The sequence below is a fragment of the Antechinus flavipes genome, chromosome 6 (assembly GCF_016432865.1).
Source record: "Antechinus flavipes isolate AdamAnt ecotype Samford, QLD, Australia chromosome 6, AdamAnt_v2, whole genome shotgun sequence".
Taxonomy (NCBI): Eukaryota; Metazoa; Chordata; class Mammalia; order Dasyuromorphia; family Dasyuridae; genus Antechinus; species Antechinus flavipes.
The window spans coordinates 255,553,964-255,572,573 of NC_067403.1; the positions used below are offsets into that span (position 1 = coordinate 255,553,964).

At 63.7% G+C, this 18,610-nt stretch overlaps 4 protein-coding genes across 8 annotated transcripts; 2 read left to right on the plus strand and 2 right to left on the minus strand.

Moving 5' to 3' along the window:
• Positions 1-471: 471 nt before the first annotated feature.
• Positions 472-7,013, minus strand: CDCA5 (cell division cycle associated 5). Of its 4 annotated transcripts, XM_051964659.1 has the most exons (8): positions 6,832-7,013; positions 6,614-6,696; positions 6,378-6,494; positions 5,737-6,285; positions 5,600-5,662; positions 5,075-5,140; positions 3,389-3,829; positions 472-1,876 (listed from the first exon to the last, which is right to left on the minus strand). In XM_051964659.1, exons 1-8 carry the CDS (start codon positions 6,908-6,910, stop codon positions 1,796-1,798), a joined length of 1,479 nt encoding a protein of 492 aa, XP_051820619.1. In that variant the 5' UTR covers positions 6,911-7,013; the 3' UTR covers positions 472-1,795. The 4 variants fall into 4 exon arrangements, with proteins under 4 accessions (XP_051820619.1, XP_051820620.1, XP_051820621.1 ...); XM_051964660.1 differs by lacking the exon at positions 5,600-5,662; XM_051964661.1 differs by lacking the exon at positions 5,075-5,140.
• A 106-nt stretch (positions 7,014-7,119) lies between these two features.
• Positions 7,120-10,278, plus strand: ZFPL1 (zinc finger protein like 1). Its single transcript, XM_051964668.1, has 8 exons — positions 7,120-7,218; positions 7,446-7,566; positions 7,770-7,881; positions 8,529-8,722; positions 8,803-8,872; positions 8,957-9,100; positions 9,436-9,559; positions 9,752-10,278. Exons 2-8 carry the CDS (start codon positions 7,465-7,467, stop codon positions 9,936-9,938), a joined length of 933 nt encoding a protein of 310 aa, XP_051820628.1. The 5' UTR covers positions 7,120-7,218; positions 7,446-7,464; the 3' UTR covers positions 9,939-10,278.
• Positions 10,246-12,257, minus strand: TMEM262 (transmembrane protein 262). 2 transcript variants are annotated; one of them, XM_051964673.1, is made up of 3 exons: positions 10,730-12,251; positions 10,558-10,657; positions 10,246-10,398 (listed from the first exon to the last, which is right to left on the minus strand). In XM_051964673.1, exons 1-3 carry the CDS (start codon positions 10,901-10,903, stop codon positions 10,322-10,324), a joined length of 351 nt encoding a protein of 116 aa, XP_051820633.1. In that variant the 5' UTR covers positions 10,904-12,251; the 3' UTR covers positions 10,246-10,321. The 2 variants fall into 2 exon arrangements, with proteins under 2 accessions (XP_051820633.1, XP_051820632.1); XM_051964672.1 differs by having other exon boundaries at positions 10,558-12,257.
• An 852-nt stretch (positions 12,258-13,109) lies between these two features.
• On the plus strand, positions 13,110-17,807 carry VPS51 (VPS51 subunit of GARP complex). Its single transcript, XM_051964644.1, has 10 exons — positions 13,110-13,451; positions 14,012-14,141; positions 14,403-14,549; positions 14,675-14,894; positions 15,019-15,736; positions 15,848-16,063; positions 16,435-16,653; positions 16,876-16,997; positions 17,075-17,162; positions 17,430-17,807. The coding sequence occupies exons 1-10, from the start codon at positions 13,242-13,244 to the stop codon at positions 17,688-17,690; spliced, it is 2,331 nt and encodes a 776-aa protein (XP_051820604.1). The 5' UTR covers positions 13,110-13,241; the 3' UTR covers positions 17,691-17,807.
• Positions 17,808-18,610: the final 803 nt, after the last annotated feature.

The window sequence follows — 18,610 nt, forward strand, 5'->3', positions numbered from 1 at the left end:
TCCCTCCTAGCCCTGACCTTGGAGGGGACGCCGGGGCTGCCTCTGGGATTGGATCTTTCCTCCAGGATGGCCCTGGCAGAGCCTAATGGTCTAGAGCAGTGCTTTGCACGGGGTCTGACCGAGCCGCTCCCCCCACTCAGTAATCTCCCGTTGTCAGGATCCAAGAGGGCTCATGTAGCGCCTTCCAGAACTAGTCCTCGGGTCTGGCCGGCCTGGGGGCTGTTCCTCGGGCCCACCAATCCTGCCTCTTGCCCTCAGGCCCCCGTCCTTCCCGTCCAGGCCAGTCTCGGGACCCCTTAGACCTCCATTTTCCTCAGAAGCTCAGTTCCACACTGCCCCCCCTCCCCCAGTGCCTTGGAGGCAAGGACCATTGGAAAAGCTATTTCCTCAATTGCCCCTTGTACTGAATTGACCTTAGGTGGGCCCACGGGCCCAGGCCCGACCTCCATGAAACCAGACACAACGCAGAGATGGAAGGAAGCAGTTTATTCAGCTTTTAAAACAAAACCTCCACCTTTTCCTGATGATTACAACACCGGGCCCCTGCTGGGGAAGGAGAGTCCTTACTGAAGTCTCTAATGACTGCTTCTCGCCTCTGGCCTGGGCGCTGCGGGCACCAGCAGTGCCGTGACCCGGCTCCCCTCCCCAGCTGCCTCCCCTCTGGGTTGATGGTGCGTGGGGACCCTTCGCCAAGGGCCAAGCCGCACTTCGGGGCTGGCCTTGTTCCTGCAGACAGACCTGTCCGTGCTGAGCCTCACATGATTGGAGAGGCAGGAGATGCCCGAGCTGGGCTTGGGGACCAGCCCTGGTGCCTCCAGGCACCCCTGGCCCTGGCAGACCCTGCAGCCCAGCTGTGGCGCATCCTCCTCTTGATCTGAAGTCGGGTTTGGCCAGAGACCACACTGATTCACCGAACTACAAGCCAGATTAAAAAATAACTGGGAAACATTTCACAGGGTAAAGCAAATCGTCAATACTCTTCATTTGGGTCCATCTGTTTGACCTCTCTCCCCTCCCCCCGCCCCCCCAAGGCTGAGCCCACAAGGTCATCCGGAGGAGCAAGCAGTGCCACCTGGTGGTCAGCGGGAGACTTCCAATCACCTCGCCCTCCCTTGTACTTCTGGGACACCGCAGACCCTCCTAAGGGTCATCTAAGAGGGGTCGGGGTGATTCAGCTCGACCCAGTGCCTCTGTCCATCGGTTTACTAACTGTCTCTTCAGAAGGAACCAGCAGGGGCTGGTCCTGGAGGGGAGCACAACGCCGCCCCCTTGTGCCTGCTGACCTCAGCAGCCGGGGCACCCTGGGGGAGGAAGCCCTCAAAATAAATGCGCAGACAGGCCCCGGCTGGGTGACCCGCTCCTTCCTCCCAGGAACAACAGGGCCTTCCCGGCCACAGGAAAGCTGGAGGAAGCGGCTCTGCAGCAGGGGCAGGGGGGGACCCACTCCACCCCCCCCCCCCCTTGCTCCCTTTCCAGACAGCCGCCTTCCGGCCACCTCCACCTTAATTCTTTCTGGCTAAAACCTGGGAAAGAGGAAATGAGGCACCTCGAGAAATCCAAAGACACCGGGATGTGCCCAAGCACCATCTGCACGGCTGAGAAAAGCCAGTCCTCGGCGACGCCCCCACCCCGGCAGCCTGGCGGGTGCCCACAGGGCACAGGGACCCACAGGGCAGGTGCCAACGCCCCGCAGGAGAAGGGCAAACCAGGGCAGTCCGGTGCTAGAAAGGGGTGAACAAAGGAACACTATGTACAGGGAGGGAGTGATCCAGTCCAGAGATCCTCTTCGTCCACCTCACTCCACCAGGAGATCAAACTTCTCGGCAGCCTCAAACTGGGCGTTCATGGCGGCGGCCCACTCATCCAGCTCTGACTTCTGCAGGGACGAGAGGGGGTGGGTGAGCGGGGGAGAGACAGCCAAGGACCCCCCTCCCCAAGCCGAGCAGCTCAGACACTTCAGAGGGTGAATGACAGGAAAGGAGCGTCAGTGATTCTCGGAGGACCCTGGTCTGGAAGAACAAGACCCTCGGGCCCCTCCTTGCCCAGAAGTCATGGGGTGGGCCGGACATTAGGAAGGGATAAGAGCTCTAGTAGCAGGTGAGCAACAGCCCAGCACGAGAAAACCACGAGGCGGGGGTTGGGAGACAGAGAAGAGCATCCAAATGGGGGGAAAGGAAGGAGGGCTGGGCTCCCCTGGTCTGACCAGCAGAAGGGGGAAGGAACGGCCCCCAAAGCTTCCTCGGGACTGGAGATGAGCCAGGAGCCCTTCACAAGGACCCTGGGCCCTCGCAGACAAGGCTAAGGCCGGAAGCCCCGGGAGCTGGGCCATCCCTCTGGGGAGAAGACTGCAACCCCCCAAGACAGTGGCCAAAGTAAAGGAGAATCCGTGAGGGGGGTGGGGGGCAGCCAGGAGCTGAGGCTGCACCAAGACAGACGGGACAGGGACCCAGAGCAGAGCCTGAGGCCTGATGACAAGAGGGGCGGAAGGCTGGACTCTACACAGAATGACCTTCAAAATGGGGAAGCCAGACCCAGGCCGGTTTACGGAGGGCAAGACAGGGGCGGAAGTGGGGAGAGGCCCACAACCGGCACTGGCAGAGGCGGGGCCAGGCCTGGTCCCATCCAGAAGGGCTTCACTTTGCTTCCTGGCGCATGATTAAAGGGAAGGTTTGTGGGCGTGACTACAAGGAGCCAGTGCGGCTTCCTTGAGCAGGGCCCCCCCCCCAGCCTTGCCTCTGAGCTGTGGGACCAGGTAAATGCCCGCGTACAGAATGCCGAGGACGGGGCTTCCGGGCGGACTGGGCGACAGCAGCGCCCTCGAGTCATCTCGAGATGGGGAGGGTCCAGGAGCTGGCACCTCCCCCCCCACCCCCCCATGTTTTTATCAGCAATCTGGATGAAGGCAGAGGCCAGGAGTAGCAGATGGGGGCCGGGCGGCCCGAGCCACAGCTAACACGAAGGACGTCCGAAGTTGGATCCAAAAAGCCTCAAAGCGGCTGCGCGAGATGCGTCTTGTCCAAAAAAATGCAAAACCCCTACTGGGGGTCACTGAGCCGAGCCCCAGAAAAGCAGAGATGGGGACTGGGGGAGCTCAGCGTCAGTTAAAGGGGAGACGCGGCAGGCAGGCTGCTAAGGAGAGTTTAAGTGGCAGGCGGACGTTCAGCAGGAGGGAAGAGAGATCCCTCTCAGGGATGGGGGTCCCTGCCAAGTGGATTCTGTCTCCAGGAGGGTGGGACAGTGACAGGACGGGAGCCCCCAACTGCCATCAGCGCTGATCCAAGGGACAGCAAAGCTCTGACTAGAGCAGAGGAGGCGGCCGACCTGAGCCCCCTCCCGGCACCGTCACACAGACCAAGACTGGCCCAGGCTCCACAGGGAAAGTGCTCACCAGGATCTCGGGCACCTTCCTCTTCCGGCGCTTCTCCTTGGTCATGGGGATGCCGGGGAGGATGGAGTCCGGCCCCCAGGCCTCCGTGCTGGGGGCGACTGCTGGTTGTTTCGGCTCCTTCACCACTGGGGAGACGTTCTCCAGCTCCTCTCCTGAGAGCAGCCTTTCAAAGCCAAAGAAGGAACGGCGCCGGTAGTTGGGTGTCGAGGTAGAGCCCAAGCCCAGCTCATCGAGGCGGCTGTAAGAACGCCGAACTTTCCTGGACATCTCCAGGTCTCTGGCATCCATGAGTGGTGGCCCAGCGACGGCATTAGGGGTCAGAGGGCTTAACACTGTGGGGGTCACTTCTGGAGCTGGGCCTGCGGTCAGAGAAGACCCGCCTTTGTGGAGGGGGACGTTTTCCTGCAGAGGGGGCGAGTTCTCCTTCTCCGAAAGCGTAACCTGTAGGAGGGAGGCAGAGGAAAGGGAAAAGCATGGGGGAGGGCTCTACAGACATGGGCCCTTCCGCCCCCTTCCTTGACTCCAGGGGCAAAGTGAGGACCTGGTTCTCCAGCCTATTCCCTCCCCCCCCACCCCGGTTTCCAGGACCACCACCAAAAGGCCAAAGAAAGTTTCCCGGCTCGCTGCCGCGATGTGCTGCAGGCACCAACCCTTCCCCCCAGCCCCACTCCCGATGCCCCCGCTCTCCAAGGCCGCAGAGCACAGACGGAAATTCCCCGAAGGGAGAGTCTCCGCATAGACGGGAGAAAACCAAAAGGCAGAAGTGAGCCGAGCTGAGGCTGGAGCCTGGTGCCGGGGTTAGATCACAGAGGACAGTCAGAGTAAGAAAACTGGGAAGATGAGAAGGGCTTGGGACACCAAAGAGAGTGAGAGAATGCGGCCGGAGCTCCGCGAGCAGGGCCTGGGTGCTCCTGCGATCCCCCTGCCGAGTGCCTGGGGGGCCTCAGCCTCCAACTGCATGAGGGGAGGGAGGATGGGGGCAGAGATGTCAGCCTGGCTGAGCTCCAAGTCCTTGGTGTTTCCCTGACTCTACTGGTCTACTCAATAACGTACAAACACTTAATCACCGCACTCGAGCCTTTTGCTGCCCCCCCCCCCCTTTCCCACTGCTTCCCTCGGGGGGATTCATATTCTAGCCCAGCTGGATGGGTGCCTCCCTACCTCCTGTTCTCAGGGCCCAACTTCAAGCATGAACCACCTGCCCATCACTGGGAGGTCCCTCGTTGCCTTTTCCAGACAGCCCCCAACTGAAAACGATGGCTCCTGCCTTCAGACTTCTCCCGGCAATCTGCTCCCCCTCCCCCCGACTGTGGACCCCTCCTTCGCCATCTGGCCGGAAGCTCGCGGGGATCAGGGTCTAGCTCAACAAGCCTGCTTCAGCTGACGCTTGTCTCTCGGGGCCCCGTCCCCAACTCCCCTTTCTGTTCCACATACGACACCCGTTTGACAGAAAGCACCTGCCGTGTCCCGGCTCCTGCCCTGTCTGGCTGGGGGCACAAAGCGGTGACAAAAACAAAGGTTCACATGATGTGCTAGTGACGTCACGCGGAGGCTGTTCTACCCAGACCGGGGGCATTTGTGAATGGAGGCTCCCCAAAGAATGCTGGGGAGACGGGTGCGAGTGAGGAAAGGTCAGGGGGCAGAAGTCACGTAACGGGAGGCACTCGCCCCGGAGCCCAGCCTCACCTCCGCAGACGGGGACACCTTCCTCTTGGTCGCAGACCGGCCGCCCTGGGAAGCAGGACTCTGTGACTGAGAAACGACAAAGGCGGAGGGGGGCTGGGGGCTGGCCGCGGCTGTGAGGAGGGGAGGGGAGAGATGGGGACTGCGGCGCAATCTCCCCCATGGAGACGACCCTCGGGCCAGACAACGGAAGCCCAGGAGAGGAGCAGCGTGTCCCCGCCTACGCCTCTGGGAGTCCTCCAGCACCTGCAACTTAACTTAGGAAAGTCTCCTCAGTCTAAACGACAGCCGGACTCGCAACAGACATTAACCAGACCTGCGTGGCTTTGTCCTCCTCACGGCAGTAAGAGAAAGGCGCCCTCGGCGGCCCCATCCTCCAGGCGGAGGGACCGGAAGCAAACAAAGAACAAGCGGCTTTCCCAGGGCTGCACAAGGCACGTACGGGGCTCTACTTAAACCCAGGGCTTTGTGGGGCTGCAACTATTGCCAGGAGGGGAAAAGCGGAGAACAGTGGGGGGAGGGGCTCACCTCCGGGGTCCTGGCCACCAGCTTCTTCACTGAGATGGCCCTTCTGGCTACAGGCGGGGCGCCCTGAGGGAGAAGATTAACAGAGATTGGTTCTGAGGCTGAGGGAACGAGACAGGGCCACAGGGAAGGAGGCTCACCTTGGGGGTCCGGGGCACACTCCTCTCTGCGGGAATCTGGGGGCCACTTCTCTTAGCCCGGGAGCCGGGTGCACCCTTCTCGATGGAAGTCCCAGGAGTGCTCCTTTCTGCCGGGGTCTGGGGTGCACTCCTCTCCGCAGAGGTCTGGGGTGCGCTTCTCTCTGCAGGGGTCCGGGGAGCACTCCTCTTGGCTGGGACCCGGGACTCACTCCTTTTCGCGGGGATCTGGGGTGGACTCTTCTCTGCAGAGGCCTGGGGTCCAATTCTCTCTGCAGAGGTCTGGGGTGCACTTTTCTCTGCAGAGGCCTGGGGTGCACTTCTCTCTGCAGGGGTCTGGGGTGCACTTTTCTCCGCAGGGGTCTGGGGTGCACTTCTCTCTGCAGGGGTCCGGGGAGCACTCCTCTTGGCTGGGACCTGAGACTCACTCCTTTTCGCGGGGATCTGGGGTGCACTTCTCTCCGCAGGGGTCTGGGGTGCACTTCTCCCTACAGGAGTCTGGGGTGCGCTCCTCTTCGCTGGGATGGACTTCTGGACTCCAGGGGAGGGGGCCTAGTCCGGACAAGGATGAGGAACGGTGTCAGCAGCAGAATGGCAAAGGGGTTTATGGAGGGAGGCAGTTGAGGGCACAGACCGTGGCTCACCTCAGGGGTCCCGGGCTCCCTCCCCTTCGCGGGGGTCTCTGGTCCACTCTTCACCGCGGGTGGGCGGGGCCCTATCTTCCTCAGAGAGAAGGCTTTCCAGGGCACAGGCGTTGCAGGCTGGAACAAGAAAGCAGGCAAGGTCAAAGGTCATCCTTAGGGCAAGGTGGAGATGGGGAAGGGGGGGGGGGGGCCGGGCTCTGCCCAGGACTGGATCCATAGGCTGGAAAAGGGCTCACCTGGGGAGGGGCGTCAGGCTCCGGTCCCGATTTCCGCTGGGACCTACGCAGGGCAGGAGCCTGCAGGGGCGGGGACGCGGGGTCTGAAGAGGGAATGGGGGGAGGTGATTAATGGGAGGCCAGGATGCAGCCGGAACACTCCGCCCCCGCTGCCCCGCCCCCAGCCCCTCGGACCGCGCTCGTTCGCCCCCCACCCCCGTCCCGGGCCCTCCGCTCACCAGAGCGCCTCGTCCCACCCCCTCCTCGCTCCCCCGCGGCCCCGGAGCGGCTGCGGCTCCGGTTCCGTGTCGCCGACATCTCAAGCCACTCGCGCGCCGACCGAAAACCGCCTTCAGTCGAGAAGAGCGCGGAACGTTCGAATCCCCCGCCAATCCGGAAGTGACGTAGAGGAAGAACTTGTGGTAAAGGAGGTGGGGTCTCCGGATTTGGTCCCGCTCTCCATCAGTGCGCACGCGCAGAGCCCAGGCACCTGGGGGAGGAGAGAACGTGAAGGAAGCGGAGGCGTGCGGTCGTGGTGGCGTCATCAGCGTGCGCCGCACCCGGAAGAGACGTGGCAGCAAAAAGAGTAACAAGAGCCGCAGGAGGGGGTGAAGCGACGGCTCCCGGTGAGCGCGACTGTAGCCTCCCGGCCCGGCCCAGCCCGACTCTTTGAGCTCGTGTACTCGGAGACGCCCCGGGCCTGGGGTCTGTCTGTGTCGTGGAGGGGGAGGGAAGGAGCGGGGGCTTCGAGGGGGCGGGGCGCCGGGGGCGGGGCCTCGTCGGGGCGGGGCTCTTACCTGTTCAGGGGGCGGGAGCACCACTCCCAGGTGACCCTCCCCTTCCCCCTGGCCAGGGCAGCCCCCCGGGAGACCATGGGCCTCTGCAAGTGCCCCAAGAGGAAGGTGACCAATCTGTTCTGCTTCGAGCACCGGGTCAACGTATGCGAGCACTGCCTGGTGGCCAACCACGCCAAGGTGAGCGCCAGGGGCGGGGCCTTGGGGAGAACTGGGGCAGGGGCTGTGGGGAGGGACTTTGGGAGGCAGGGGCGCTGGGGGGCAGAACCCCAGGGGGAACTAGGGGGGGAAAGGGGGAGGGACTTCTGGAGGCCTGAGCAGAGCCTCGCCCTGCCGGAGGGGGCTGCCCCGACCGGCACTGACTTCCCCTCTCCCTCCCCCAGTGCATTGTACAGTCCTACCTGCAGTGGCTCCAGGACAGCGACTACAACCCCAACTGCCGGCTGTGCAACACCCTCCTGTCCACTCGGGAGACCACTCGCCTCGTCTGCTATGGTGAGGCCGGCGCCGACCAGCTCGTGCACAGGGGACAGGAGGGCCTGCTGGGGGCGGGATAACCGGCCGCCCCCGCTCTGCAGGGGGGGGGGAGCCCCCCTGCCTGCGTCCCCTCAGTTCTTCTGGCTCCAAGGCAGGCCAAGCTGCAGGGAAGCTGCGAGCGTCCTCTTCCTACTTGAGGAGATTCAGTGACTCGCTCCTTGCCGTGTAGCTTGTGGGCGACCAAGCCGAATTTGAACCTGGAGTCTGACTCCAAAGCCCCTGCCCGTTAGGCCATGTTGCCTCTTCCCAGCGTAGACTCCGTGAAACCTCCAGGAGGGGCTGTATCCGTTAGAGGTTTAAGAGGAAAAACGCTTAATTGGGGTTTGAAGGAGTTTAAAAGTTTTGTAGGTATCAAGACATTTGTCAGGTGATGTTTTTTCTGAGGTAATCCCTCAGGAGAACCCGAGGGAATTAGGAAAGCTCCTAACATAGAGGGTTCCGGGCTGGGGGGTGTAAAATTTCCCATTGTCGGGGGAGGCAGCGGGCTGCTCTCATTCAGGCGTAGGGAAGATGGAAAGGGTAGGGTTAGGGGGAGCGGTGGGAGGGACTCGGAGGGTGGTTGGCTGGACATCTGTTGTTTCCCTTCCTCCCCCTCTGTTTGGAAGATCTGTTCCACTGGTCATGCCTTAATGAACGAGCTGCCCAGCTGCCTCGAAACACAGCCCCTGCTGGCTACCAGTGCCCCAGCTGCAGTGGCCCCATTTTCCCCCCTGCCAACCTCGCGGGCCCTGTGGCAACTGCTTTGCGGGAGAAGCTAGCAACGGTCAACTGGGCCCGAGCCGGGCTAGGCCTTCCGCTGGTGAGAGGCTTGGGGCAGGGTGAGGGAGGGGCGTGGGCCTCGGATGGCCAGCTCTGAACAGTCTGGTCTTCTTTCTCTAGATTGATGAAGTGACCCCAGTCCCTGAGGCCCTGGAGACTTCTAGCTTCTCCGATTGGTCCACCTTCAATAGTGAGTGACACTGCCTTTCCCACTCCCACTCCCAGACCCCGAGTGTACTTTATTCCCTTCCTCATGGTTTTCTCCCGCCTTCAGCAAGTAGCCCCTCAGGGCTGGAAGAACAAACCACGTCATCGGTCACGCCAGCCTTCTACAGCACATCCTCGAGGCCGCCTCCTTCCCCTGGCCGGCCGGAGCAGCACTCCATAATCCACATGGGTGGCCCCGAGCCCCTGACAGGTGAGGCCTGGGACAGGATCCAGGCGAGGGCAGCAGGACTGCAGGGCCTCCGTTAGAAACTACCAGCTCGTCACAAGACGTGGGCTGGAGAGAAACAACGTGCGTCCCCAACATCTCTCTCCTGCCTCGGCAGTGGTTGGGATGGAGCTGAGGGAAGCGGAAGGAGAGGAAAGACCCCTGCCTCCTGCCTCTTGACCTGCATGGGGCTAGGGTAGATGCCAGAGCCTGACTCCTACTCGCTGACTTGGTGCCTCCTTGTGATGAAGGATGGGGGCAATAGCCAAAGGGGTGCCCTCATCCTCTCTTATGTTCTCTTCTCTGGCCCCTCTCAACAGCCTCTGCCCCTCGTAAAATATATGATACACGGGAGGGGGCTCGGGGCCCAGGCCCCCACGGGGACTGTGATGACGACAAGTACCGACGGAGGCCTGCCCTGGGCTGGCTGGCCCAACTCCTCAGGTACCACGGGGTGGGAAGTTTGCAGGCTCAGGGAGGACACCCATGGGACCGCAGGAGGGGCTGACCCAGAGGGACACGAGCATTTGGAGAATGGGCACAGACTTCCTGGTGCTTTTGGGGGGAGGAGGACGTTGGGGGGATGCCTTGACCACAAGGGGGAAGGCAGCCCCTGACTCAGCTTTTCTCCTTTAGGAGCCGAGCGGGGTCCCGAAAACGGCCCTTGTCCATGCTGCAGAGGGCAGGGCTGCTGCTTCTGTTGGGAGCCCTTGGTTTTCTGGCCCTCTTGGTCCTGATGTCCCGCCTGGGCCGGGCTGCGGCTGATAGCGACCCTAACTTAGACCCTCTCATGAACCCTCACATCCGCGTGGGCCCAGCCTGAGCCCCGTCCCTCCCTTCCTCACCTCTGGTAGGAATCCCACGGAGCGGGGAGGAGACTTGTGGCCACTGTGGGGCAGGGCCTGCTGGCTCCCCGGCCCGCTCCTTCCCACTCCTGTCTCCTGAGACACTAAAGCCCCACTAATACGAGGGGATGAGGGCTGTTTGGCCGCTGCCACTGAGGTTCTGGGGCTCATTTGGGGCTGAGTCCTGTCCCCTGACCTGCTTTTCCTCGGGAGTGGCCCCGGGGCACCAGTTCACAGCCACCTTTTCCCCTCCAAACTCCCTCTCCCTCAGGAAGAGCTGTGGTGTTGAAAATAAATGACAGACTTTATTAAAGTTGAGCCAAGGCCTTTCCTTCCCTGGCGCTAGCACCTCACCAGCCTCTCAATGCTTCTCCTCCCGGTAGTTGATGGTGAGGAACTCCAAGGTCAGGCGATTGATGAACATGGCCGTGTTGAGCACTGGGGCAAGAGAGGGCTGGAAGTGGCCCCAGTCCCCCTCCCCCCGCTCCCCGCACCTCTTTGGGCCCAGGAGTCGTGGGGTCCACTGTTGCCGCCCCCTCCCTCCTCCCCCTGCCCTCGGCCTCCCCGCCTCCCCACTTTCAGGTTCCCTGTTCTTACTCAGGATGGTCAGGGAAAAACATTTCAGAACCCTATCTTCGATCAGCTCTGCGAAGAGTGACCCCAGGGAGGCCCACCAGATGCTCATCACCTGTGAGAACTGGCGCCCCCACGAGCTGTAGGAAGGGTCCCGCCGGCCCCGGCCCCGGCCCCCTGCACCCCCTTCACTCACCAGGAGGATGATGGTGCTGCGGAAGCTCATGTAATTGAAGTTGCGGGTGATGCAGAAGTGGTGCACGTCATTGGCAAAGATGCTCACGTGCAGGATCAAGAGCAGCAGCGCGGCCAGCGTCAGCACCACCCCCTGCGGGAAGAAGAGCACCGAGATCCTGTCACGCCAGCGCATGGCAGCAGAGCCGGACCACACACCTCACTGGGGGCAGGCAGTTCTAGAACGCGGGAGGAGGAGGCACAGTGGGCACCAGAATGGCCGGAGGGCTCTAGAACCAAGAGGCAATTGTGGGGAGAGGGCAGCTCCCTCGCCCACCGCCTTTGGGATCTTGGCCCTGTTGTTGGGAAGTCAGTCACCCAAGGGGGAACGATCCTCTCTGGTTCCTGAAAGAATCCAGAAGGGGGTCTCAGTTTCCCCCTTTGACTCAACAGACATATTAAGGTTCGGTTCTGTAGGCCCTGAGCTGGAGGTGCAGGACTCGGTTCTCATCTTCTTGGAATTCTAGTCGGAGAACGGGGAATGTGTTCACATGAACAGCCACGGGCTGGAGAGAGGGGGAGGAGAGCTTCCCCAACGGGCGGGCAGTGGGAATGAGGAGGGGCTTTCGAAGAAAGAGGAGACCCATGGAGTGGGGCCAGTCTGTGGGGAAGGGGCCTGCGAAGGTAGTGGGAGGGGCTTACAGAGGCAGAGATGCCCCACTTACCCTGGGCCCCCTTCTCTGACATTTCTCCACCCGACCCATCACTCAGCATGGCCCTACCCGCAGTGGACATTGCATGAGCCGCCCAGCTTTGTGTGTCCATTCCACCTCATTTCCCGTCTTCCCCCATCACGCAGCCCTCACATTGGCCACATTTGAGCACTCTTCCCCCTTCTCCACTCAGGGTCGCTGCTTCCAAGGAGCAGGTGCCGCCGGCCCGAGAAAACTACTTTTGGTTCCTTGTTGAATGGCAGGGTTACCCAGTTAGGAAAGACCCAGTGGCCAGCTGTCCAAGGGAGCCAGAATCACATGAGGCCCTAGAGATGGCCGCCAGCCCAGGTGCCTCCTGCGTGATGCTCCTTTGACTCCTCAGAGACGATTATTTTGACCTGAGGATCCCTTTCCCCCAGCTTTTTCCAGGCCAAAGGTCATTTTAGCATCCTGGCAGGCAGCACATTGACTCCTCCCCCCAGCTTTCCCCCAGGCCCTTTGTGGACTGTTAGAGTCCTTTGGTCTCCACTGGTGGAGCGGGGGCCAGGAGCCCGGCTAAGCTCTTTGCCAGGGTCCGGGTGAGACCGAGCCAGACTGGTGGCAAAGGTCATCGCGGGAGAAGTGCTTTAGGCCTTTGGCCGGCCCAGGGCACAGCAGCTCCATGGGGCCCATGGTGGTTTCTCAGGAACAAAATGAAGCTGCGGCCGGGCCCTGCCTTTGAGGAGTGGCTCCGATTGGGAGAAAGCCCCTGGGGCTGATGGCCTTCCTGCCTGCTCCATCTGGAGCCATTTGTCTGCCCCTGCCTTCCCGTGGCCCCTTAGTGCTGGGACATCCGAGGGTCCGTCCTCACCTTGTACCTGAGATACCTGGCCCTCGTCCTTGGGCTAACGCTCTAAAGTTGGGGGGCGGCCACACGGGGTTAACTTCCTGCTCCGGGCTGAAACACTGGATGAGGGCTAAATGCCTTTTTCAGTGTGGCATTCAAAGCCCCCTTGGCACAAATTCAGGTTGGTCTGCCTCTGATCTCTGAGCCAGGGGCTCCCAGGCTCCATGTTCCTGGATGTCCTTCCCTCCCTGCGGGGGTGGGGGTGAGTCACATACGGGTGATTCTGAGAGAGCTCCCTGAAGGCAGCTGGGGGGCAAGCACCCACTCTGTGCCAGGCCCCGGGAGGGGCTCCCTGCCCTCAAGGAGCTTCCGGGGACAAGTTCCACTGAATTCCTCTTGCTGGGTCAGGGCAGGGTGTCTCCCCTCCCTCCCTCTCCCCTCTGCAGGGTGGGGGGAGGGGTCTGTCTGGAGGGCGGGGACACGGGTTCCTCCTCGCCCCGCTCAGCCGCGTTCGCGGAGGAATGATCACGCCAGGACCCCGTGTCCCCTGACGTCGCGTCATTCCGGCTAAACCGGTCCCAGAGTGGCAGAAGCCCCGCCTCGGCCCGGCCAAGCACACCTTGGGGGAGGGGGCGCCCATGCCGGTATCCCCATTTTACACTCGGGGAAACCGGGGCAAGCAGATGGAGTGACTGGCGCAGGTTCACGCCGCTAGTGAGTGGGGCTGGATTTGAACTCGGGGCGGCCTCGGCCCGGGCTCCGAGGGCTCCGAAGATCCACAATCCCCGGACTCACCTTGTCTTGCGCCTGCGCATTGGCTGCCGCTTGGAGGGGCGGGTCTCGGAACCATTCTCCCGGTCTCGCGTTTTCGAGGAGGAGGCTTTTCCGGACGGACCGCTCCCCGCAGGGGGAACCTGTTTCCTGCCGCACCACCTCCCCATAGCAGGAAGTGACCGGCTACGCTCCTGTGGAGCCACTTGACAGGCGGGGGCGGAATGGAGGCCGCGGCGGGGCCGGGCCCGGGGCTGGGGGCGTCCCCGGAGGAGCCCGAGGCCCCAGAGCGGCGGCGGAAGGCGCACGGGATGCTGAAGCTGTATTATGGACTCCCCGAAGCCGAGACCGCGGCCTCAGGGGTGCCCCCCGACCCGCGGGACCCCACGGACCTCAACGGCGCGCATTTCGACCCGGAGGTGTTCCTGGACAAGGTGGGACCGCCCACAGCCCGTGACAGCCCCGCCCCCTGTCAACATTCCAGTGCCCCCCCCCTCCCCATCCTCGTGACCCCTGACAGCCCCGCTAGTGCTTCCATAGCCCCCGAAGGTCCCCCACGCACTTGCACCTCGAGGGCCTTTGTGCCCCCTATAAGCCCCCCCAGCACCCTCGGGGATCCCTTATAGCCTCTGACAGGTTCCCCCAATGTCCCCGTCTCCCAAGGGCTTCTGTGGCCCCTGACAGGTCCCCCCCAGTACACCTGGGCTATCCCCATGGCCCACAACAGCCCTCCCAGTGCCCGACCCCCAAGTGCCTCCGTGGCACCTGACCCCCAGAGGCTCCCTGTGCCCTATCCTGGTGGCTCCTGACCGGCCGCCCAGCCCCAAACTGTCTTCTGATCCTCCCCCATTGTGCTCCAGGGCCCCCCATGGCCTTCCTTTGTACGTCCAGAGTGCCCCCCTTGTGCCCTCTGGGGCCCCCATGAACCCCACAGCCGCCCAGCTCCCCGGGCCGGAGGAAGGCTGATGGCGTGTGCCGCCCCTGCCCCCCACAGCTGAGGAAGGAGTGCCCCCTGGCGCAGCTGATGGACAGCGAGACAGACATGGTGCGGCAGATCCGCGCGCTGGACAGCGACATGCAGACCCTGGTCTATGAGAACTACAACAAGTTCATCTGTGCCACAGGTGAGGGGGGACACCTGGCCCCTCCCCCTCCCAGCTTCCAGGCTTGGGCGGTGACCCCCCCCCCCCCAGGTGTTAATGTCTCAGGGTTCTGGGCTGCCCAGAACCTCTTGTGCTGAAGGACGCAGACGGGCCCCTGAGGGGTCCTGAGCACGGGGCCTGCTCCCCCGGGGGGCCGATCCAGGGCCCAGGATCCTTGGCCTGGGGGTGGCCGGGTGGGCCGGAGGGGGCGCTGCAGACTGAGGGATGGCCGGGGCCCCGCAGACACCATCCGCAAGATGAAGAACGATTTCCGGAAGATGGAGGACGAGATGGATCGCCTGGCCGCCACCATGGCCGTCATCACCGACTTCAGCGCCCGCATCAGCGCCACGCTCCAGGACCGCCACGAGCGCATCACCAAACTGGCAGGTGCGCGCTACCCGACCTTTCCCCGGGGGCTGATGGGAGGGGGCTGGGCCTGAGGGGAGGGGCGGGCAGTGGGGGTCAGAGGGGAGAGGCGGCCTTCCGGTGCCTCCCTCATCACCCCCCTGCAGGTGTCCACGCTTTGCTGAGGAAGCTGCAGTTCCTTTTCGAGCTGCCTTCGCGCCTCACCAAGTGTGTGGAGCTGGGGGCCTACGGGCAGGCTGTGCGCTACCAGGGTCGGGCCCGGGCCGTGCTGCAGCAGTACCAGCACCTGCCCTCCTTCCGGGCCATCCAGGACGACTGCCAGCTCATCACCGCCCGCCTGGCCCAGCAGTTGCGCCAAAAGTTCAGGTACCCGACGTCGTGCCCGCCGCGGTCACCCCTCGGCTCCCCTTCTCCCTCCCAGCCGTGCCCGCGCGGGGCCTTCTCCCTCCCGGCCGTGCCGCAGCCAGGGCTCGCTTCTTCTCCCCCACAGGGATGGCGGGGCGGGGGCCCCGGAGCTGGCCGAGTGCGTGGAGCTGCTGCTGGCCCTGGGCGAGCCGGCCGAGGAGCTGTGTGACGAGTTCCTGGCCCACGCCCGGGGGCGCCTGGAAGGCGAGCTGGGCGGCCTGGAGGCCGAGCTGGGCCCCTCGCCGCCTGCCCCCGACGTGCTGGAGTTCACTGACCGCGGCGGCAGCGGCTTTGTGAGCGGGCTCTGCCAAGTGGTGGCTTCCTACCAGGAGCTCTTCTCGGCCCAGGGCCCGGCGGGCGTGGAGAAGCTGGTGGCCTTCGCCCGGGAGCTGGGCAGCCGCTACTTCGCCCTGGTAGAGAGGCGGCTGGCACAAGAGCAGGGGAGTGGGGACAATTCGCTCCTGGTCCGGGCCCTGGATCGTTTCCATCGGCGCCTGCGGGCCCCGGGCACCATGCTGCCCGCGGCAGGGCTGACGGAGGGAGCCACCGAGATCGTGGAGCGGGCGGCGCGGGAGCGGCTGGGCCAACACCTGCAGGGCCTGTGTGCCGCCTTCTCGGGCTGCCTGACGGACGTGCGCCAGGCTCTGGCTGCCCCCCGGCTGGCGGGCAAGGAAGGCCCGGGCCTGGGGGAGCTCCTGGCCTCCGTGTCCGGGGCCATCCTGGGCCACATCAAGGCCTCGCTGGCTGCCGTGCACCTCTTCACTGCCAAGGACGTGTCCTTCTCCAATAAGGCCTACTTCAGGGTGAGGGGCGGGGGGCCGAGGGGGCGGGCCAGGGGAGCTGGGGTGAGAGGCTGCCTGGGTCTGGGCTGCCCCCCTCAGCACCCCCTGAGTCTCTCTCCCATCCCCCTCCAGGGCGAGTTCTGCAGCCAGGGCGTCCGGGAGGGTCTCATCGTGGGCTTCATCCGCTCCATGTGCCAGACGGCCCGTGGCTTCTGCGACAGCCCTGGGGAGAAGGGCGGGGCCACGCCGCCGGCCCTGCTCCTGCTGCTCTCCCGCCTCTGCCTGGACTACGAGACCTCCACCATCTCCTACATCCTCACCCTCACCGACGAGCAGTTTCTCGGGCAGGTGAGCGCCCAGGAGCCTCTTCAGCTGTGATGGGCTACCTGCCCACGTGGGTCCAGGGCCATTGGCCGAGGAGGAGGACGGGTGGGCTCGGAGCTTGGGCCAGCCATGGACCGGGCTTGTGGTCGCTATCATAGGAAGGAGAGCTCGGAGGGGTCCTGGCCCAGCCTCCTCGTGTAGGTCAGGAGACTGAGGCCCAGCTACAGTGTAACTCCTTTGGCCACATGGATTATGGGAGGCAGAGGCTGAGTCAGAATTGAACTTGAACTTGGGTCTTGGCTCCGAACTTCACGCTCCTGTTATGCCATCAGTGGTCCCCCCCCCGCCCTGGGGGCTTCTGAAGGACCTCTTCTCTCTGCTCTGCATCCCCCCAGGACCATTCCCCCGTGACGCCGGTGAGCACCCTGTGTGCCGAGGCAAGGGAGACCGCGCGCAGACTGCTGACCCACTACGTGAAGGTCCAGGGGCTGGTGGTGTCCCAGATGCTCCGCAAGAGCGTGGAGACCCGGGATTGGCTCACCACCCTGGAGCCCCGCAACGTGCGGGCCGTCATGAAGCGCGTGGTAGAGGACACGACCGCCATTGATGTGCAGGTGCTGGGGGGGAGGGGACAGGGAGGAATTAAGACCCTGAGAAGAGGGGCATTGGCGTTCTTGGTGGGGGGCCTGAGGTGGCTGGGGGGAGGGGGGACGAGTCAGCCCCCGGCTCCAGCGGCAGCTCCTGCCCCATCTGAGGAGAAGCTGGGGCTGCCTGGGGTCGGGGGAGCCCCTTAGGGAAGGCCCCCCGGGCCCCGACCAGCCTGCCTGTCCTGACAGGTGGGGCTTCTCTACGAGGAGGGCGTCCGCAAAGCCCAGAGCAGCGACTCCAGCAAGAGGACGTTCTCCGTGTACAGCAGCTCCCGGCAGCAGGGCCGCTACGCCCCCAGCTACACCCCGAGGTGAGGGCTGGCGAGGTGGGGGCCGGGCTGGTCAGGGGCTGGGGGCCCAGGGCTGACTCATGTGCCCTCCCCACCAGCGCCCCCATGGACACCAATCTTCTGAGCAACATTCAGAAGCTCTTCTCGGAGCGCATCGATGTCTTCAGCCCTGTGGAATTCAACAAGGTGGGAGAAGACCTCCTCCCCCTCCCCCTTCTCCCCTCCCCCCCTTCCCCCTCTGCCTCTGTCCTGTCTGGGCCCTGTCTCTGCAGCTTCCCAGCACCAGTGACCCCTAGCAGCAGCCAGCGCCTCCACTCAGCAGCACAGCACCCCCCCACACACACACTGGTGCTGCTTTTGTCCTCCTTCCAGCATCGACCTGGGCCCCCCTGCGCCCCCTGCCCCCATGGGTGCCCCCTGACCTCGTCCACGCTGTCCCTCTCCCTCCCCCAGGTGTCCGTTCTCACGGGCATCATCAAGATCAGCCTGAAGACGCTGCTCGAGTGCGTGCGGCTGCGGACCTTCGGCCGCTACGGCCTCCAGCAGGTCCAGGTGGACTGCCACTTCCTCCAGCTTTACCTGTGGCGCTTTGTGGCTGACGAGGAGCTCGTCCACCTGCTGCTGGACGAGGTGGTGGCCTCGGCCGCCCTGCGCTGCCTCGACCCCGTGCCCATGGAGCCCAGCGTGGTGGAGGTGATCTGCGAGCGCGGCTGACGTGGCCCCCTGGCCAAGCCCCGTGTTCTCCCTGGGCTAGGCAGCCCCACAGCCCTCTCTGAGAGAGTGCCCGCCTTCCCGCCTTCCCCGGTCAATTAAAAAGTGTATTATTCTCCAGCCTGTCCCGGACTTCCTTCTTAGAGGCAGCAGGGGAGAAGCAGGGGGCACGTGCCCCCCCCTCCAGGGCGTAAGGTGCCCTGGGCTCTGGGGTCTCCTTGGCCCCTGCAGGACCCCCTCTTCCATCCTTCTGGCCAGGGCTTTCTGGGCTGCCCGGCTTCCTCTTTAAGACGATTGCTCAGCGATTCAGCCAGAATGGCTCTTCCTCTCTCTGCCCATTGCTCCAACCGGGTAGAGCGGGGCGGCCTTCCCGACCCGCGTCTCTCCCCATTGTCGTCCTTCTTTCCTTCTGACCTTTGCTCCCTCAAGTCAGTGGTGCGGCCCGTGAGAAAGCAAGTTGGGAGAGCCGTCAGTGACCGGCTGTCTCCTGTGCGTTAATGCCCATTTGGGGGTGTGGTGTGTGTGAGTGTGTGTAATGTGGAAGTGTGTGCCTGTGCCTGGGCTGCCCTCAGTGCCTGTGAGTCCCGGCCCCAGGCCTGGAAATGAGACCCCAATAAAGTCGTCCCTCCCCTCTAGGAGCTTTAAGTCTAAAAGGAGAAGAGTCTAGTTAGGGAGGAGCCCCATAGTTGGGGGAGGGGGCAGCAGTGACTTGAGGGTGGGGATCCAATCCTTGGCACATGGGGTGGAGGAGGAGGGGGAGGGGGAGCAGCTGGCCAGCTTGTCCCCAGTGTAAAGCGGGGCACAGTCTGAAGCCATGGCCACAAGGGGCAGCCTTAGCGAGTCTTTCTTAAGCTCCTACTGCGTGCTGAGCAGTGCCAGTGACGTGCCCCATTCTAGCACTTCCCAGCGAGTCCATTCGGGCC

What these genes read in the sequence shown, in the direction of transcription:
- CDCA5 (XM_051964659.1), bottom strand. Translation starts at nt 6,910, where the DNA reads ATGTCGGCGACACGGAACCGGAGCCGCAGCCGCTCCGGGGCCGCGGGG. An exon ending in AGCCTGACGCCCCTCCCCAG is followed by an intron (nt 6,495 to 6,613) that starts GTGAGCCCTTTT and finishes TTCTTGTTCCAG; the next exon opens with CCTGCAACGCCTGTGCCCTG. An exon ending in GGGAGCCCGGGACCCCTGAG is followed by an intron (nt 6,286 to 6,377) that starts GTGAGCCACGGT and finishes TGTCCGGACTAG; the next exon opens with GCCCCCTCCCCTGGAGTCCA.
- ZFPL1 (XM_051964668.1), top strand. Translation starts at nt 7,465, where the DNA reads ATGGGCCTCTGCAAGTGCCCCAAGAGGAAGGTGACCAATCTGTTCTGC. An exon ending in CCGGGCTAGGCCTTCCGCTG is followed by an intron (nt 8,723 to 8,802) that starts GTGAGAGGCTTG and finishes TTCTTTCTCTAG; the next exon opens with ATTGATGAAGTGACCCCAGT. An exon ending in TGGCCCCGAGCCCCTGACAG is followed by an intron (nt 9,101 to 9,435) that starts GTGAGGCCTGGG and finishes CCCTCTCAACAG; the next exon opens with CCTCTGCCCCTCGTAAAATA.
- TMEM262 (XM_051964672.1), bottom strand. Translation starts at nt 10,903, where the DNA reads ATGCGCTGGCGTGACAGGATCTCGGTGCTCTTCTTCCCGCAGGGGGTG. An exon ending in TTTTTCCCTGACCATCCTGA is followed by an intron (nt 10,399 to 10,557) that starts GTAAGAACAGGG and finishes CTCTTGCCCCAG; the next exon opens with TGCTCAACACGGCCATGTTC.
- VPS51 (XM_051964644.1), top strand. Translation starts at nt 13,242, where the DNA reads ATGGAGGCCGCGGCGGGGCCGGGCCCGGGGCTGGGGGCGTCCCCGGAG. An exon ending in CGGAGGTGTTCCTGGACAAG is followed by an intron (nt 13,452 to 14,011) that starts GTGGGACCGCCC and finishes TGCCCCCCACAG; the next exon opens with CTGAGGAAGGAGTGCCCCCT. An exon ending in CAAGTTCATCTGTGCCACAG is followed by an intron (nt 14,142 to 14,402) that starts GTGAGGGGGGAC and finishes GGGGCCCCGCAG; the next exon opens with ACACCATCCGCAAGATGAAG.